The sequence below is a fragment of the Netta rufina genome, assembly GCF_964035555.1.
Source record: "Netta rufina genome assembly, chromosome: 11".
Taxonomy (NCBI): Eukaryota; Metazoa; Chordata; class Aves; order Anseriformes; family Anatidae; genus Netta; species Netta rufina.
In genome coordinates this window covers 6,700,250-6,715,078 of record NC_140134.1, presented here as the reverse complement: position 1 = coordinate 6,715,078, position 14,829 = coordinate 6,700,250, and the positions used below count along the sequence as shown (strand labels likewise).

Below are 14,829 nucleotides of genomic sequence, written 5' to 3'. Positions count from 1 at the left end.
CACTTCTTCATAAAGGGAATACCACAAAACTCGCAGAACACCCAGGAGAATGCTACAGCCTCTCGACAACTACTTAGCTGAGAAAACAGTTAAATGATAGCTTCCAAATGAGAGTACAGCTCAGTTCATCCAAAGCATGCAATGAAGAAAAACTACGTCTATCCTCATCTTTCTACAAGAAATTCATCTTAGCATCTTTGAAAGCACATCTTTGAAAGCAATTCTTATACTAACACTGGAAAAATGTAGCTTACAGCAAACATTTGAGTCCTTTATTGATATATAGGATCTGCTACAAGCAGCACTGATCACATCCACTTTTCTATATTTGACATATGTATTGTAGTGTATAGCATAGTCTGGACATGTCTATGAGGACACCATCCACGAGAGCAGAGCTTTCTGACAGAGAACTTTAAGCAAGCATAAACACTTGAGTTCCACACAGGTGTCATATGCTAGTAATGCTTCTCCAAAATAATTAGGCTGCAATTCACCAACAAATGCTAAGCTTGGCAGCACAAGGCAGGGTACTGATTATGTATCCTCAGAAAGTGTAGCTGCTTTACTATGTGTTCATTACAAAAATAAATCATTAGCTAGGTGGTATTCTCTTGGACCTTTTTTGTTACCTACTAGATTTTTAATGGCAAATAATAACTTTAAAAGTTTAACAATTTGTACATTTAAAGGGAAGGAGTCTGCTACATGCAAAAATTGAATTATGTTCCTATAAATAGTCTGTAAGAACATCAGTCAAGATAAGGATGAACAAAGAGAAGGAAAAGGGCTCTCACCACAAAGTTTCATGTCAGACTTGAGAGAGGGGAGACTACCCAAAGCCTTATTATGTTATCCTGTCAAGCATAGTGAAAGAGCTGAGCTATGACCTTTACTTTCTATTTTATAGAGCCCTAAAGCTTCGAAGAATTAACAGCAGCCATAAATAAGTTCACTTTAAATGATGGGGCAGAGAAAAGGAAGTACCAAGTCCAAGATGTAGGTTTAAAATAGCTTATCATTATACAATACTTTTGCTTTGATAAGGTCAGTGATAATTGTTTTCTGCAGAGGAAGCACTGCTCAAAACATTCATGTGCAGAAATGCACAAAAACCAGGTGAGTTCTACATGGGTTTCACCAATAAATGATGTTAGCAATAAAGTCTAAAAATGTATAGCTGTTCACCCTCTCGTATCTCATAGTATGAGTCAGGAGAGAGTTTATACTTGCAGTGAAACAGCATGTTTACTTAGTCCAAGCTGCTTATCAGAAATGTTGGTCAATTCCACAAACTGAAGCTACTTTGATAAACAGAATAACAAAATGTTCTTTATTGAAAAAAAAAAAGAAAGAAAGAAAAAAAAAACAGTAACAACAACAAAGCCACCCTTTGGGGACCTCCTGAAACTTTGCTTCTTCCCTTAGAAGCTGCTGCTGAACATCTGTGCTCCGACAAGCAGTGTTTAGAAGCTATTTCTCAATCACGTTTTGTCTCTGCATTATGTAATGAGAGCTTCATAAATTATTGCCTTAATAAGGTGTCTGATAATCATGTTCCTAAACACATGTCATCTGTATATTTCCCAATTGTATAGGTCTGGGACAGGGTTCATGGTAAATCAGTTGTGCCAACCATTGTACAATCTTTGCTTATTTCAGTGAGCACAGCGAGGATAACACTGATGGGCTGCTCGGCCATCCCATCCTCTGGAAGTCATCAGTGAGACCTGTTAATTAAAACAGCTCCCCAGAAGTTAGACTGTTGCTGCCTCTAAACTCCAAGCTCCAAAAGATGTAGGCTTAAATCATGGCTGATTTGGTCAATGAGGTGGTGCCATTAACAGTACTGTCCCACAGCCTGAAGGGAGATCCCAGCACAACAAAATTGACTGAAGCTGGAAGGAAAACATAGAAAAATTGCAAACGATTCCTTCAGCATATATGAAGTAATTATTGATCTTGTGTGGTATCCAAACATGCAGATAAGATGCAAAGAAAATTGTGGAATGTAACCACAGTGGGATGAATCTTGGGTGGCTTTATGTTCCCAAGAAATTCAGCTGTGCTCCCAGTGAACATGTCCAGGCATGGGAAATGGAAGGCTGTACATCCCTGCACAAATGGAAATGCATCTCACTGGGTGAAGCCTGGCAGATAAGTAATTCTTTGGGGGCATCTAAGACACTTGGTTTTGTTTTGGCCATGCACCATTTTAAAAAGCATGCTTTGCAAACACCCCCATTTTTATTATACACTAAGACTAGCCATCTGCCAGCAGCCTAGCGGAACTGCTCGTATGGACATAGATGTGCTGGACAGACATTTCCATTGACTTAGAGGGACTTTCAGTCCTCTGCTAGTTTCACACGCGCATTAGAAAGCTGTATACAATTCACATTAGTCTTCCAAAATATATTGCCAAGACAAACAAGAACTTTTAATGCTGAAGAAATTGTGAATTTAAATTCATTAAGCCCCCACAATACACAAGAGGAATTAGGCAGTGGTTCAGTAACATTTTAGCAGCATCCCTGTTCATTTCTGTTATAGGAGAATCCTACACTATGAGGTCAGGAATTCAGGAAAGCCCAATATACACCGCAAGGTTTGCAACAATCTATAAAGCCCCAGTATAGCATGTAAATTTCTATCAATGTAATTTCATTTATTTAACCCAAATTTATCAACAAATATTTCTCTGATTTATTAACAAACAGTTCACCATTTCAGCAATTTTTTTCAGGAAGCATCTTAAGGCAGACCAGGCTGCCATGTCCTAACCCTTCTCAGCTGGCCCCATTGTAAATTCCCCGTGTGGAGCTACTTCCAGCTGGTTAGCTGAAGAAGCTCGATGGCTCCTTTCTGGCTGCTGTACCTCAGGTGGTCTTACTCAAGTGGAATCAAGTGGTTAGTACTTCTGTTTCTGTCCCTGAGCAGTTTTAAAACTACTGTCAAAGACAGTAAAGGTTACACAGCTATGTGCCCATTCTGCTCATGTCTTTGCTGCCCAGGGTTACTCTAGCTTGCTGCAGGACCAAAGCAGACAGAAAGCTGCGAAGTGCATAGCAGGAACAAAGCTCTTCAGGTGCCTCTGTTCCCAAAGTCACGTAACTGAATAGCAGAGAGCAGTCTGGTAGGCACATTGTGTGCAATAAGTGTAAGGTAGCTTATTAAAGACAGCTGGTCACAAATATTTTGCCTCTAATTCCTGAGAACACTACAAAAATGCTGTAACTGATTACGGAAAATCCTCCCCTTGCATGAGAGGTCATTTAAGGATACGCTCACTTCACTACCATTTGATTTGTGCCAAGTTCCTGGTAAGTAAATGTTTTTTTTATGTTAGGGCTGCAAAAAAGCTTCTGAGGTAGTTTTTCCAGCAGTAGCTACAAAAATGGCACTTTTAAAAACTTTTCTTCTACATTAAGTGGAGGCCATGTAAGATCTTGCTGAATCTGCATGACATGAAAAATACAGGATATGTGTCTGACTTCAGTGCTTACACATAAAAAGCCATATTGTGCAGCTATTGTTAAACTATGTGCAGCTAGAGAATGATCTCACTGCCCATGTGAATCTACCTAATAAAAGCCTAGTGGGTAACAAAGGGAAAAAATGCATGTGTACCTTTAGAAATACTGCAGAAAGACCCTTCAAAGGCTACTTTGCATTTAAAGGCTGTTCTGCAAGAGTAGAATATTTTTGTATCTGTCACTACTGACTTCCAAACAGCTGATCCAAGTTTGGAAGGACGGGGAAAAAATTGGAACATGCTTAAGTTATAAAACAGAACCAGAAACCTCAAGTCCAATATAAACAAGTTCCAGGTTTCTGCTCTTGGATGTGCCATAACCATGTTCAGCTAGACAATAACACAGTGCAATGCTTGTGCTTTAAATAGTTAAAGGCAACTTCTTTTCAGGTGAAATCTGACTGAGTTTAGTTCCAAATGAACTCCAGTGAAGTGAAAGATTTGTTTATGCACAACTCATGTCACATAGACACCCTTTCCAGCATCCTGCAGAGAAGCATTGTACGTGCTACCGCACAAAAATCATCTACAGGTCATTCAGAACACATTTTCTATGAGACTGAGATTAATTTCTAATACAAACACACCTATCCTGTGCAACTCTCTGTCATTAAGAGACTGTTTGCTGGTATACTCTGGGCTATCTGTAAGACAGAATTTGCTCCTGGGAAGGAAAGTGCCAGCTATAGGTTTCCAGGATGAGGAGAGCAGCAGGATGGTGATCCACCCTTACCACTTCCGATGTTACTAGGTGTTATTGTGTTAGACCAGACCAGCACCTCTGTGCTAAAAGGAAGATGGTTTGTGGAAGGAGAGTTCTGTGAACTTTCTGCATGTTTTTCCATTAGGTATCCGAGGTTTGTGCCCCGTAGAAAAGGTGTCCCTGATCACTGTATTTTGTGAATGAGGTTGACTGGAACAGCCAAACCATAGCTGAGATTTATTTATTTTTTTGTTGTTAATTACCCTCTGCTCTCCTAACGTATGATCACAGGTTATGCACATTAGCAACTCACTGCCAGAGCAAAACCTGTCTCAGCAAAATGTGATTTCCAAAGAATTGCAGGAGTTAAAAGTTGTTTTTCTTTCTCTGTTTGTGTTTCAACACAACATAACCCAGCCATGTGTCCCTCCTCAGATTCAAAGCAATGCTCCTTCGTCTTTTACACAGATTGTCATCTTCCTCTTCCACTCACTCAGCAAAAGCAAAGGAAAAATTTGGAAAAATTACAGAGAGAGAGAGAATATTTAGCTATGCTGATTATCCCCGCTTCAAAGATGGTGGCGAAGAGGGAAAAACAAGAGAGGATTTTCTTAGGAGATCCTCTCTCCATCAGTTACAATAATGAGATGTAGAGTTTTGCTTTAAAGGCTTGTAGGCTCCAATACCTAAACTCTGTCAATTATTAGCAACAGCTTTATTTCTGTAACAAGGTTGGCAGAGAAATCTTCCCTTCTGAGCCAGATTTCTGAAATACTTGCTCAATTTGTTTTTTGTTCTTCAGTGATGCAAAGCTGTCACTGACTTCCACGATGATGAGTAAATTCTTAGTAAAACCTGATCTTCAGTGGATATATGACCCTAATGGTAGGACACAGTGTTTTTCAATTCCATGAATTTGTATCTTTATTCCCATTGCAAAATAGAGCAGTACATAGTTTTTGATTTTTGTATGTGCTGTATTATACTTTGGGTTGTGGTAACCAGACAAGTACAAATTCATTCTCGGTGATTCTTCTAAACTATCCAAAACATACATATCTCATAGATAAGAGAACAGCTTTCAGGCCTGTCCTGTCATTAATCATTCAGACACTACTGAATGATTAATATTTCATTAAAGACTGGGGGAGGGAGGAGAAAGATACAAGTCTTTCACAGAAAACCTGTGTAACAGTCAGGAGATTTAGGGCTTTTTTGTATCTAATATTATTCAAGTGTGTAGTAAATACAGCTGTCAGCTAATTGGATTCCCCTCAGAATCAGTTTAACTCTTTTGCAGCTGAGTTGATTGAACTCTATTATTCAATCCTGAACCAGTCAGGTAAAAGGACAGAGCAGCAGCGGTTTTGCCTTCCTGACTTCAGTTCATCTTGGAAAATGTAAGTTTTAAAACCTGCTTACTCCTTCCTGAACTTTATGCCCTGTACTTATTATTTCAGTAATTTCTAAGATTAAAATATTTAGAGCATATATACTGTTTGTTTGTTATCTTCAACAAACACAAACTGTCTGTATCCTGGCTTAGAATCAATGCTCTTAACTAGGAACTTTATTCTTGGAAATTGAGTGCTAGGCTGAGGGCTTTGGCAGTACTGTTTAGGAAGTTGTTTTATGTTTTCAACTATGCTTTTTTGGTGTGTTTAAACATTCTTAGAAAAAGTTAAAATGATTCTCAGGAGTTGCAGAGCTTGTTCACAGAAAACAAAAGTAGCGCTTTGCAGTTCCGTGTTGTTCTTAAAACTGTGGGCTTATTAAGACATTTAAGAACATCAGTTTTCAAAAAGGTGCAGAAACAGGCACTGAACTACTTCTCGCTTATGGATCAGGCTGCAAAGATAACTATTTCACAAAGCTAGCATTTGAAACTGTCCTGAACCTACTTCTTGTTCTAGTCTGAAAGAAAAACCTATGAGAGGTGTTTTTGTCATGCTCAGTAAGGAGAAGAGGTGGAGGGCAGTAGAAAAGCATTATAGGGCAGGATGGCCTTAGAAGTACCCTGGAGCTTTTTGATAAATTGGCTGTATGCCAATGCCAGTGAATTAGGCATCCAAAGCTAGCCAGCCAGCTGTTTCTAACTTTTAATCTAAGTCAAAAACAGGAGGCCTAGCTGCTAGAACTGAGACTGCAGGGTGACGTGGGGAGGACTCTGTTCACTTAGCCAGCCCTCCTGCCCGTGGGAAACCACCATTGGGGAAAGACCTTTCTCCTTTCAAAGGGCGAGACCCTTTTCTTCTGGTGTCATGTTCAGAGTGTGGGCAGTTCCATGCTTGGTCCTGGCATCCAGAGCAGCCCAGCTGCCAACTTAGAGGATGGACTGAACCAGTGCTACCCACACGTTTCCTGCTGTTACACCCAAGCATAACCTGCAGCCCTGTTTTCCACTGCTCATGGTGGCACAGGAGGCATTAGATCAAGTTTCTCTTCTCGCAGCCTTCTCTTGTAAAGGTCTGGTTCTTCACTAACACTGCCTGCCTGCCACCCATGTGCATACGCCCCTTCTGGAGCCACTGTGTGCATACAGGCAAGCTAAAAGGAAACCTAGCTCAGATTTTGAGCTAACCAGCTAAGCTTCTGGTAATTGCCAGGTGCTAAAATATAAGATGAAATTTATTTCACTGACATGTGAACTTGCTTCTCCTTATGCCTGTCAATCAGTTTCTTTACATGAGCTTAGGTGGCACCTTGATTTGGACCAGATTCAAAGAAGTTGTGCTTTGCTGCTGGGCTTTAATGTAGTCAGAACAAAGCAGATTTGTTAGAACTGAAAGTGAAAACCATCATCCTTTTTAAAACCTTACCAATCTAAACAAAGGTCAAATACTTTATTTTTTTCTAACCTAGTTGTTATGCTGTTGTTACACTTGTGAGAATGACTGCTTTGTATTTCAGAAGGTTGCTTTCAAATACCAAATATATTATGAATGTCCCCATGTTCATATACCCCTGTTACGAATTCATTAGAAAAATTCTGCTTATGGAAATGACATAGTAACTGAGAAGAAAGGGTCCTTAAGTTTTGTTTTTTTTTTTTTTTTTTTTTTCTATATGGGTTTCTCAGTGTTGCCCTTAAAATTGTGATTATAGAGACTTAAGATAAGCAAGCAAGTGAATGGAAGTAAGTCAATTTCTTCTACTTATTCAAATTTAGTTAATACTTAATGAATCAAAGTTAGACTAAAAATAATAGATACTAATAACACACCCTTCTTCAATAAAAATAATAACACATCCTTCTTCAATCTAGTTACCTGAATTGGTGCCTCTGGCAGATCAGGCTGGGCTACTGCAAGGTTAAGCAGGCTTAATTAAAATGTCACTGCCCGAAGTCAGTCTGCCAGCTAGAGACCAACGAAAGCCTTGACCACTTTCTCCTTAACAAGCCCTAACCTGACATCTGTGAGCAAGAACAATGCGCCCAGGGTGGCTGCCTCCTCTTCCTATGCCTGGGCAGCCATGGTGAAGGCAGCTATGACAGTTGAGCAACAGCACAAAGGAGCCACTGTGAAGTCACCTGGCCCATGGGTTTGTGTCACTGCCAGGCTCTCCCAGCAATATTTCAGACTGCAACTGGTGGCCACATCTTTAGCATATGCTAATCAGCACAAACACATTCAATTCTAATAATTGGAAACTTGCTCTTGCATTGTGGTGTAGTGGACAGTGAGCAGAATTAGTAAGTTCAGGAAGAAATTTCGCTGGAATTAAAAGCTTTCTTCTGTGCTTTCTCTGCATGTAATGCAGATTGCTAAAAGCTCTTAGAGGTCACAGTGATTTTCGGGAGGGCTGCAACACACAGGATTTTTCAGGTCCCTGCCCAAAATGTAGTCTTTTTTTCATACGTGTTTGTATGTAGCATAATTGAATAAGTTGGTGCCCTCTGTAGCCTCTGAGCACACAGCAGGCCCTGACAGTGCTCTGTGAGGTCCTGGCCTGAGGTGGCTATTAGGCTCTGCACCATCTGTTTCTTCCCACTGGTTTATCAGAGACAACCTGGTTTCCAGTGACTCCAGAGAATTGCCAAACCTTTTTAGTGAGCCCACAATGAAAATCAGCTTAAGAGGAAGGAGAACTTTGTCATGTAAATGGTTTGTCTGATTTTCTGAAAGTTGTTTCTATTTTGAGTTTTCTCAGGAGGGGATTTTTTTTTTTTTTTTTTTTTTTTAACTGGTAAGCCAATGGAACTTTTGCCTCAATGGGATCACTACAGCTTGGGCCAGAGTGCTGCATTTGTGGATCACAACACAGTCTCTGAGGTCCACGGGAACCTCAGTGGAAAAGAATCTGGACTTGACATTACCCACTGACACTAAATATAACCTTCTGGTAAACATTAAAACTTCAAGGGCTTTGTGGCTGATGATCATGTTAAACTCCAGGACATCCAGTGAGAGGGTGGGGTGGAAAATATAAACATGAAAAGAAACCTAGGGGGAGGGGAAGGGTTTGTAGGCTGGGGGGAGGGCTCCAGAGACTTTGTTGACTCGTACTTTCTGCCTTGCTCAAGGTTGTCTTCAGTTAGTAAAGAAGCAGCATTCCGAAGGTTGAGCTAGCTTCACTTGCTAGTGTACAGGACACTACAGTTTGTTCTAGCACATTCAGATCTAACAGGGAACTTCAATCTAAAACCCTGTACTCTGAGCGATGGGCTAAGGACGAAAGGCAGATAATGCCTCCTTGGCTGTTCCACCTCGTTTCTTCAGCTTGAAATAGGATAACAAGCATCCTGTAGACTACTGTGTATGTTTGGCACATTTGAGCATTAAAATCTGGCTAAAACAATCAGATTTTACATGGACCAGCAAACAGCCAGAAAATCCTGCCAGCTTTCAGTCCTTACCAATGTGGACTGGCTTTAACTGAGTAACACTTGAAAGGTTAGGGATCTCTTTGCCACACTATAACCTCAAAAATAAAGTCTGCCTTTGCTCTGAACACAAAGAGCAACATCTTTAATTTGTGAGCACAGTAGCAGACAACAACAAGCGAGCTTCTAAAGCAAGTCATAAACTGCACCATCCAAATACCTCCAGCACTATCATCAGTATCTTGTAGCCTGCAGTACTGTTCTTCAGTTTGCCCCTAATTACTGGCTGGGGTAGGCATACAGCACATGGAAAAAGTTTTAATCCATGGCAGAAGTTCTTGATTGGTTCTTAGTAACTGGGCTTGGGAGTCACTCTGGCAGCTTACCTGAAAGGTTTAAAGTACCATTTGTGTGCTGCTGGTGAGGTGGACAGCCATTACCCGACACCCCTGGCAGGCTGATGCGTATGTGTTACCCAAGTAAGTTTATGGACACTGGAAAGCAGGGGAGACCCAAGACCCTTGTTCTAATCCCGTAAAAGCCACTACGTGTTTTGTAGTTAAAACAAACAAAACCGTCTGGAAGTCACTGCATGTTCTGTTAGCTTTTCCAAGTGTCATATTAACTTTTTTCCAAGCCTGTCACAACTTCTTTAAAAAACAATAACAACAAAAAAGCACAAACACCCTAGAAAGCATTCTGCAACATGAGTAAGAAGCATTTAAGCCTGTTTAAAACAGAATCCAAACAGAGAAAGACCTGTTGCCAGCGAGGAGGAAAACTTGGCAGCTTTGTTTAAAGCTTCCCACACAGACACTGGAGACACAAGAAAACAAAGAAGCTCTAGTCCCCGAGGGTCCTGCCACTCCCAGGGCAAAACCAGTCCCTTCCCCGCTTTTTCTCTAGCTCTCACACACATGGTTCTCTTCCTCTGCGCCGTTAGCTACAGCAAGAATGAATTAAGCCCTGCAGATCTGGAAAAAATACAGGAAGTGAAGAGTTAAAAAAACAGACAACAAAAAACTGAGAGAACCTGGAGGCAAGCCAGTGTCCTCGAATGACTCGGCTCAGCGGCAGCCTGGCGCACGGCTCCCCCCGCTCCTCTCCCTGCAGGGCGGACGTGGCCCAGCCTCCTCTTCATCGGGGAGAGGAGTTCCCTGGCTTGGCTTCCAGTTGGTTTGGGAGCCCAGAAACACGGCTAAGTTTATCTCTTGCTTCTAGGACAATGGCAAAGGCCAGAAATAAGTGCAAAAGAACCGAAAGTCAATGGAGAAAATTCCCTGAGAGCGAGCACCTTTTCTCATGAACTCCGAACAGGCAAGGCACAGCCGCAGAGCGCAAAGCGGGGCAGGCTGCCTAGGGTGCCAGGAACATGCTGTTCCTTCGGCCGCGCCGCATGGGGAATTGTCCATCTATACGCTTAAGCTTGATGGGGCTTTCTTCTCTGCCACAGAAAGCAAACATCCTCAGCTTAGAACAGCTCTTCCTTCATCCTAGGAAGGCAGCAGGAAAAGCTAGGTACGCTTGAAGAGGTTTGTTTGGTGTGGGTGAGGCTGCCGCTTCTGAGCTACGATGGTTCAGGAGTCATTTGTCAGGTGTAGTTCTGAGGATCTTTTCCTTAACGTCCTTTATAAGGAAACTGATCACGGATTTTAGTCGACTAATTTGTTGTCTGAAATAACTCAGTTGGACAGCTCACCTAAGTTTGTTCTCATCTGTGTGGTGCTTTGTCATAGACACTATAACCAGTGTCTCCAGCCCAGATCAGTCTCCTCGGTTTTTGGAGCTCCCTGCGCAGCTGTAGGCCATCCTGTTCCACGACAGAAGGCAGAGGCACCAAGTATGGCACGTCACAGGGCCTTTTTCAATCTAGTACTCCTAACTCTTTCAGTAACTTCTATGGTGCTCGCAAGACTTCAACTTTTTTTAGGTGTGTATGTCTGGTAAGTTACGATAGCAACAAAGAAGCAGTCAGATGAGACTTCACCTGCAAGTGAACACTAATCAGGAAGAGATACTGTTTGCATTCAAATGTGTTTTTTTGTTGTTGTTGTTGAAATCAGTTTTACCCAGTTGCTAAAAGCTTTTTCGGAAGCTGCCCATGTCCCTCTACATTTATGTTCAATATCTCCTTGTGACTCATATTCAGCCTCTCAGCTGCCTTCCTGCCTGCTCTAGCTTCACAAAATTGCCTTCTAAAGAAAGAAACAGAAACACGGTCATTCGGGTGCCTCTCAAACATTTAATTTTAAACTATTAAGAGTACTTATGCTTGTATGGGAAGTGATAAGCGGGTATAAAGGTACTGACAGGCGCACAGTGTTGGAGAAGGTAGATGGGGGAGGTAAGAAGCATTGTAAAGGGGAAGTCAAAGATGAACCAAACGAGAAAAACAACTAAAAATTACAGTGTGGTAGGATCCACACAGATGACCCACGCACTGTTCCCTGTGATATTAAGTAATAAAAGGCAACATTAGCTTTGAATCTATGCCCAGTAAGGGTTTATTCCCAGAGGGCTTTTGTTTTTTTCCAAGCTTGAGTTCTGAAAGATGAAACCGTAATGGTGGCCAAATACAAGTTTGTTTTTGTTTTTCAACATCTTAATTACCGAGCTGTAACAAATAAATCTTTGGCTGGATTGCAACTAACCTGTGTGGGTCCTTAGATGAGCTTTAAGATGGGAAGATTTGCCATAAACTTTTTCACACCCCACATAGTGGCATTTGTGCTTTTTCTGGGGTGATCCGGGGTCAGTCCAGCTTCTCCCGCGTTTGTTCTTTTGTCTGGGGCTTGGCTCAGTTACTGCAGCCAGGCTAGTAGGTGTGGCTGCTTTTCCTCCTCCACGCTTACCAGCCGAAGACACGCTTTCTTCCCCAAACTCCTTAGGAGCGATAGAAATGTGTATTTGTTCTGTGATACCAAAGGTCTCTGTTTTTTCCATTTTGAGAGCGGGTGAGCTGGGGACGTGCTGGTTCAGGTCTGCCAAAATGCTAGCTACCACGAGTAATGATGATCCATTGTCCTTCCCGGTCTCTCTGACCTCCCACTCATCTTCTCCGTTTGACGAAGGAGGCATCGCTGCATCAGCTTGGGGACCGGGCTCCCCTTTGGGACTGTGGATAACAGCACGGCTGGACATAGAAACAAGGCACTCTGCTGCAAAATGATCCACGTACGCCGCTGTTGCCATCTTTCATAAGTTTTAAAAGCAATCCAAACCGGAAAAAAAAACCACTTATTTTTCCTCCTTTTAAGCGCTCAGGCAAGCAGACCTTCCCCTCTCCTTATCTCCGAAGCTCTCCCGGTAGAAGCCAAGTCTGGTCTAGCAGCCATCGACACCCCGCTCCGCCACGAGGCCGCCCGTCCCGTCCCGTCCCGTCCCGTCCCGTCCCTATGTCCCGCGCAGCGGAGCGGGCGGCTGCCGGCGCCGTCTCGTCGCGGGCGCGAGAGGCGAGCGGAGCGCGGCGCTGCCCGCCCGGCCGCGCGTGGCGCGCTGACAGCCGCCGGGGGCGGGGCCGCCGCACGCATCTGGCCGTGACGTCACCGCCAGCACCCCCCCTCCCCCCTTCCCCGCGAGTGAAAGGAAGCGCCCGATTGGCTGCCGGCCGCGCCGCGGGAGCGCGCCCCGGGGCCGCGCCGCGGGGGAGCCTCGCCCGCGGGGGTGGTGCCGCACCGGCACGGGGCTGGTAGAGTGTGGAGGGCTATAAACGGGGCGAGGCTGCGGCTGGAACAAGTGATGGGGGAAAAGAGGGAGAGTGCGCCAGGTGGTCTGCGAAGGTTTTAATAAATTGTGACAGGTTGAGCTGCGTCCCTGCGAATAATAAGCCGTTGAAGTCACTCTGTCAAAGCACTCCGCTGCCCCTCAAGTGTTTAAAAGTACAAATGGAAATCGCTTTTTATTATTATTCTCATTTATCAAGAGATAACAGCTCAGCCAGTTTGTAGAGGTTAATGCCCGAATGAATAAATGGGTTGTGCTTGACCAGCTTACCAAAACTGAAAGAAATGCATCTGAATTCAGGTCTGAACACAGTTACTATGTGGTGCTTCTTACCTTTGGTTGGATCACGTTCTTTCTCTAGACTAATTCTTGTGAAATTTGTGTCCTTAGTGCAGACGGACCCTTCCCCTGAGGCAGAGCCAGTCAGAAACCAGGAGGGCTTTTTGGAAGCCTTCCTGGACGGAAAGTTTTGGAGTTTGAGGGGGCGTGGAAGGAAGCGAACATCTGTTGCAGAAACTCACATAGTTGTGGTGTTGAGTAAAAAGTTGGTTTCGTGCATGTGAAAACGCCTTATTCAGGAGCAACGTGTGCCAGCACTACCACTGCGCTTTCTAGGCGCTGTGCTTTGGGTTCTCATGCACTGCTTCCCCTCTAGGTCAGACCTGTTGGCAACCTGTGCCTATTGTAACCCTCCGTGTCTGTCCTGTTACCCTGCGGTGCTCTGCGGGACTCAAGTCCCCGTAGCCGAGGGAGGCCCAGGGCACGCCAGCAGCACAGGAAGATGTGGTTTCACGCCGCAATGCGCTACAGCAGTTGATGCAGACGTGTCGTACCATTTGTTCTGCTGAGCACGGCTACAGGAAACGCTCACACGTTGCCAAATAAAGGTCGAGTTTCGGACTCCCCCATTTATTCCTAAAGGAAATAAACCCAGGGAAAACCTTTTCATGAGGAGACGTTGGCTGAGGGTGGCTGCAGCAGACCCACCCGGCAGCTCCCCACAAGCAGCAGTCACCCCTCTGCTCCCCCACCTCGAGGAGAAATGGGGCGAGGAGAGGGCAGGGCTCGGGCCCAGGTTCTCCAGGAGAAGCGGGGCAGGAGTAGGGAGCTGGGGGCAGCCCCAGCCCCGCGGCGTCGTCCTGCCACCATTTCATGTTGGCCGCCTGCCCTGAGGGGAAACCCCTGGAAGTGAGCCGGGAGGTGTGATTGGCTGCCATGCTTGGGCGGGCTCCAGAAAGAGGCAGAGCAGCCAATCAGAGAAGACCTTACATGCTGCGTGTGACTCCCCACAGTGGAGGTGGCCCAGGGCGCCATGTTGTGTCGGGGGCCCCTCGAGGGCTGGGGGCTTCCCTTGGGTGCTGTGCGGTGCTCCTGCGGGGGAGAAGAGGGAGAAGATGCCGAGTCACAGCACAGCTGGGCCTGTGGGCAGCAGCAGGATGGCAAGGAGGTGGCGGCTGGCCGCAGCTGGTGGTAAGGAGGGGTCCCAACCTTGTCTTTTATTGACAGGTCTTTAGCCTAAAGCCTTGTCCTGGTAGCTGCTCCTGTGATATAGTGCCTCTGCTGTGACATTCATAGTCACAACCGAGTCCCCAGTGGGCTGCATGAACTCTCCAGTGCTTCAGCAGCTCTGTGGCTGGGACGGGGACCGTGTTCATGAGAAGCTGCTGCTGTTTTTGGTTGGGTGAGCCCGCGGGGTGTGCCTTCCTTCTTTGGGAAGGAGCGGTGTGGTGGTGGTTGCTCATACCAAAACAGCTTTTTAATGTGAAAGAGAAGTTAGTCATATTGAGAAGATGTGTGTAGCCAGGTTAGGGGGTGTTGTTACTGCCTTGTTAAAAAGCAGGACTAAGAATAAAAACGTGTCTCTGCCTTGGTAATAGCTGACCAGAGGACAAAAACAGTCCCGCCTGGAGCACTTAACCTGGAGAAGTTGCTATCTCATTGCACGTACAGGAGCAGGGTGTGGTGTGTTTGTCATCTGGATGTGAAAATGCCAGCTGCCCAATGGACTTGTCGATGGGTTTTAGTGCAGGGTTGCAAATCTGA

General features: G+C 44.5%; 1 protein-coding gene across 1 annotated transcript in view; it reads right to left on the bottom strand.

The window, feature by feature from the left end:
• Window positions 1-12,382, bottom strand: part of KLF13 (KLF transcription factor 13) — a 29,820-nt gene extending 17,438 nt beyond the window's left edge. The window contains exon 1 of the mRNA XM_084293109.1: window positions 11,715-12,382. Coding sequence (XP_084149235.1) covers window positions 11,715-12,255 — 541 coding nt within the window. The 5' untranslated portion in view covers window positions 12,256-12,382. The remainder of the gene's footprint in view (window positions 1-11,714) is intronic.
• Window positions 12,383-14,829: the final 2,447 nt, after the last annotated feature.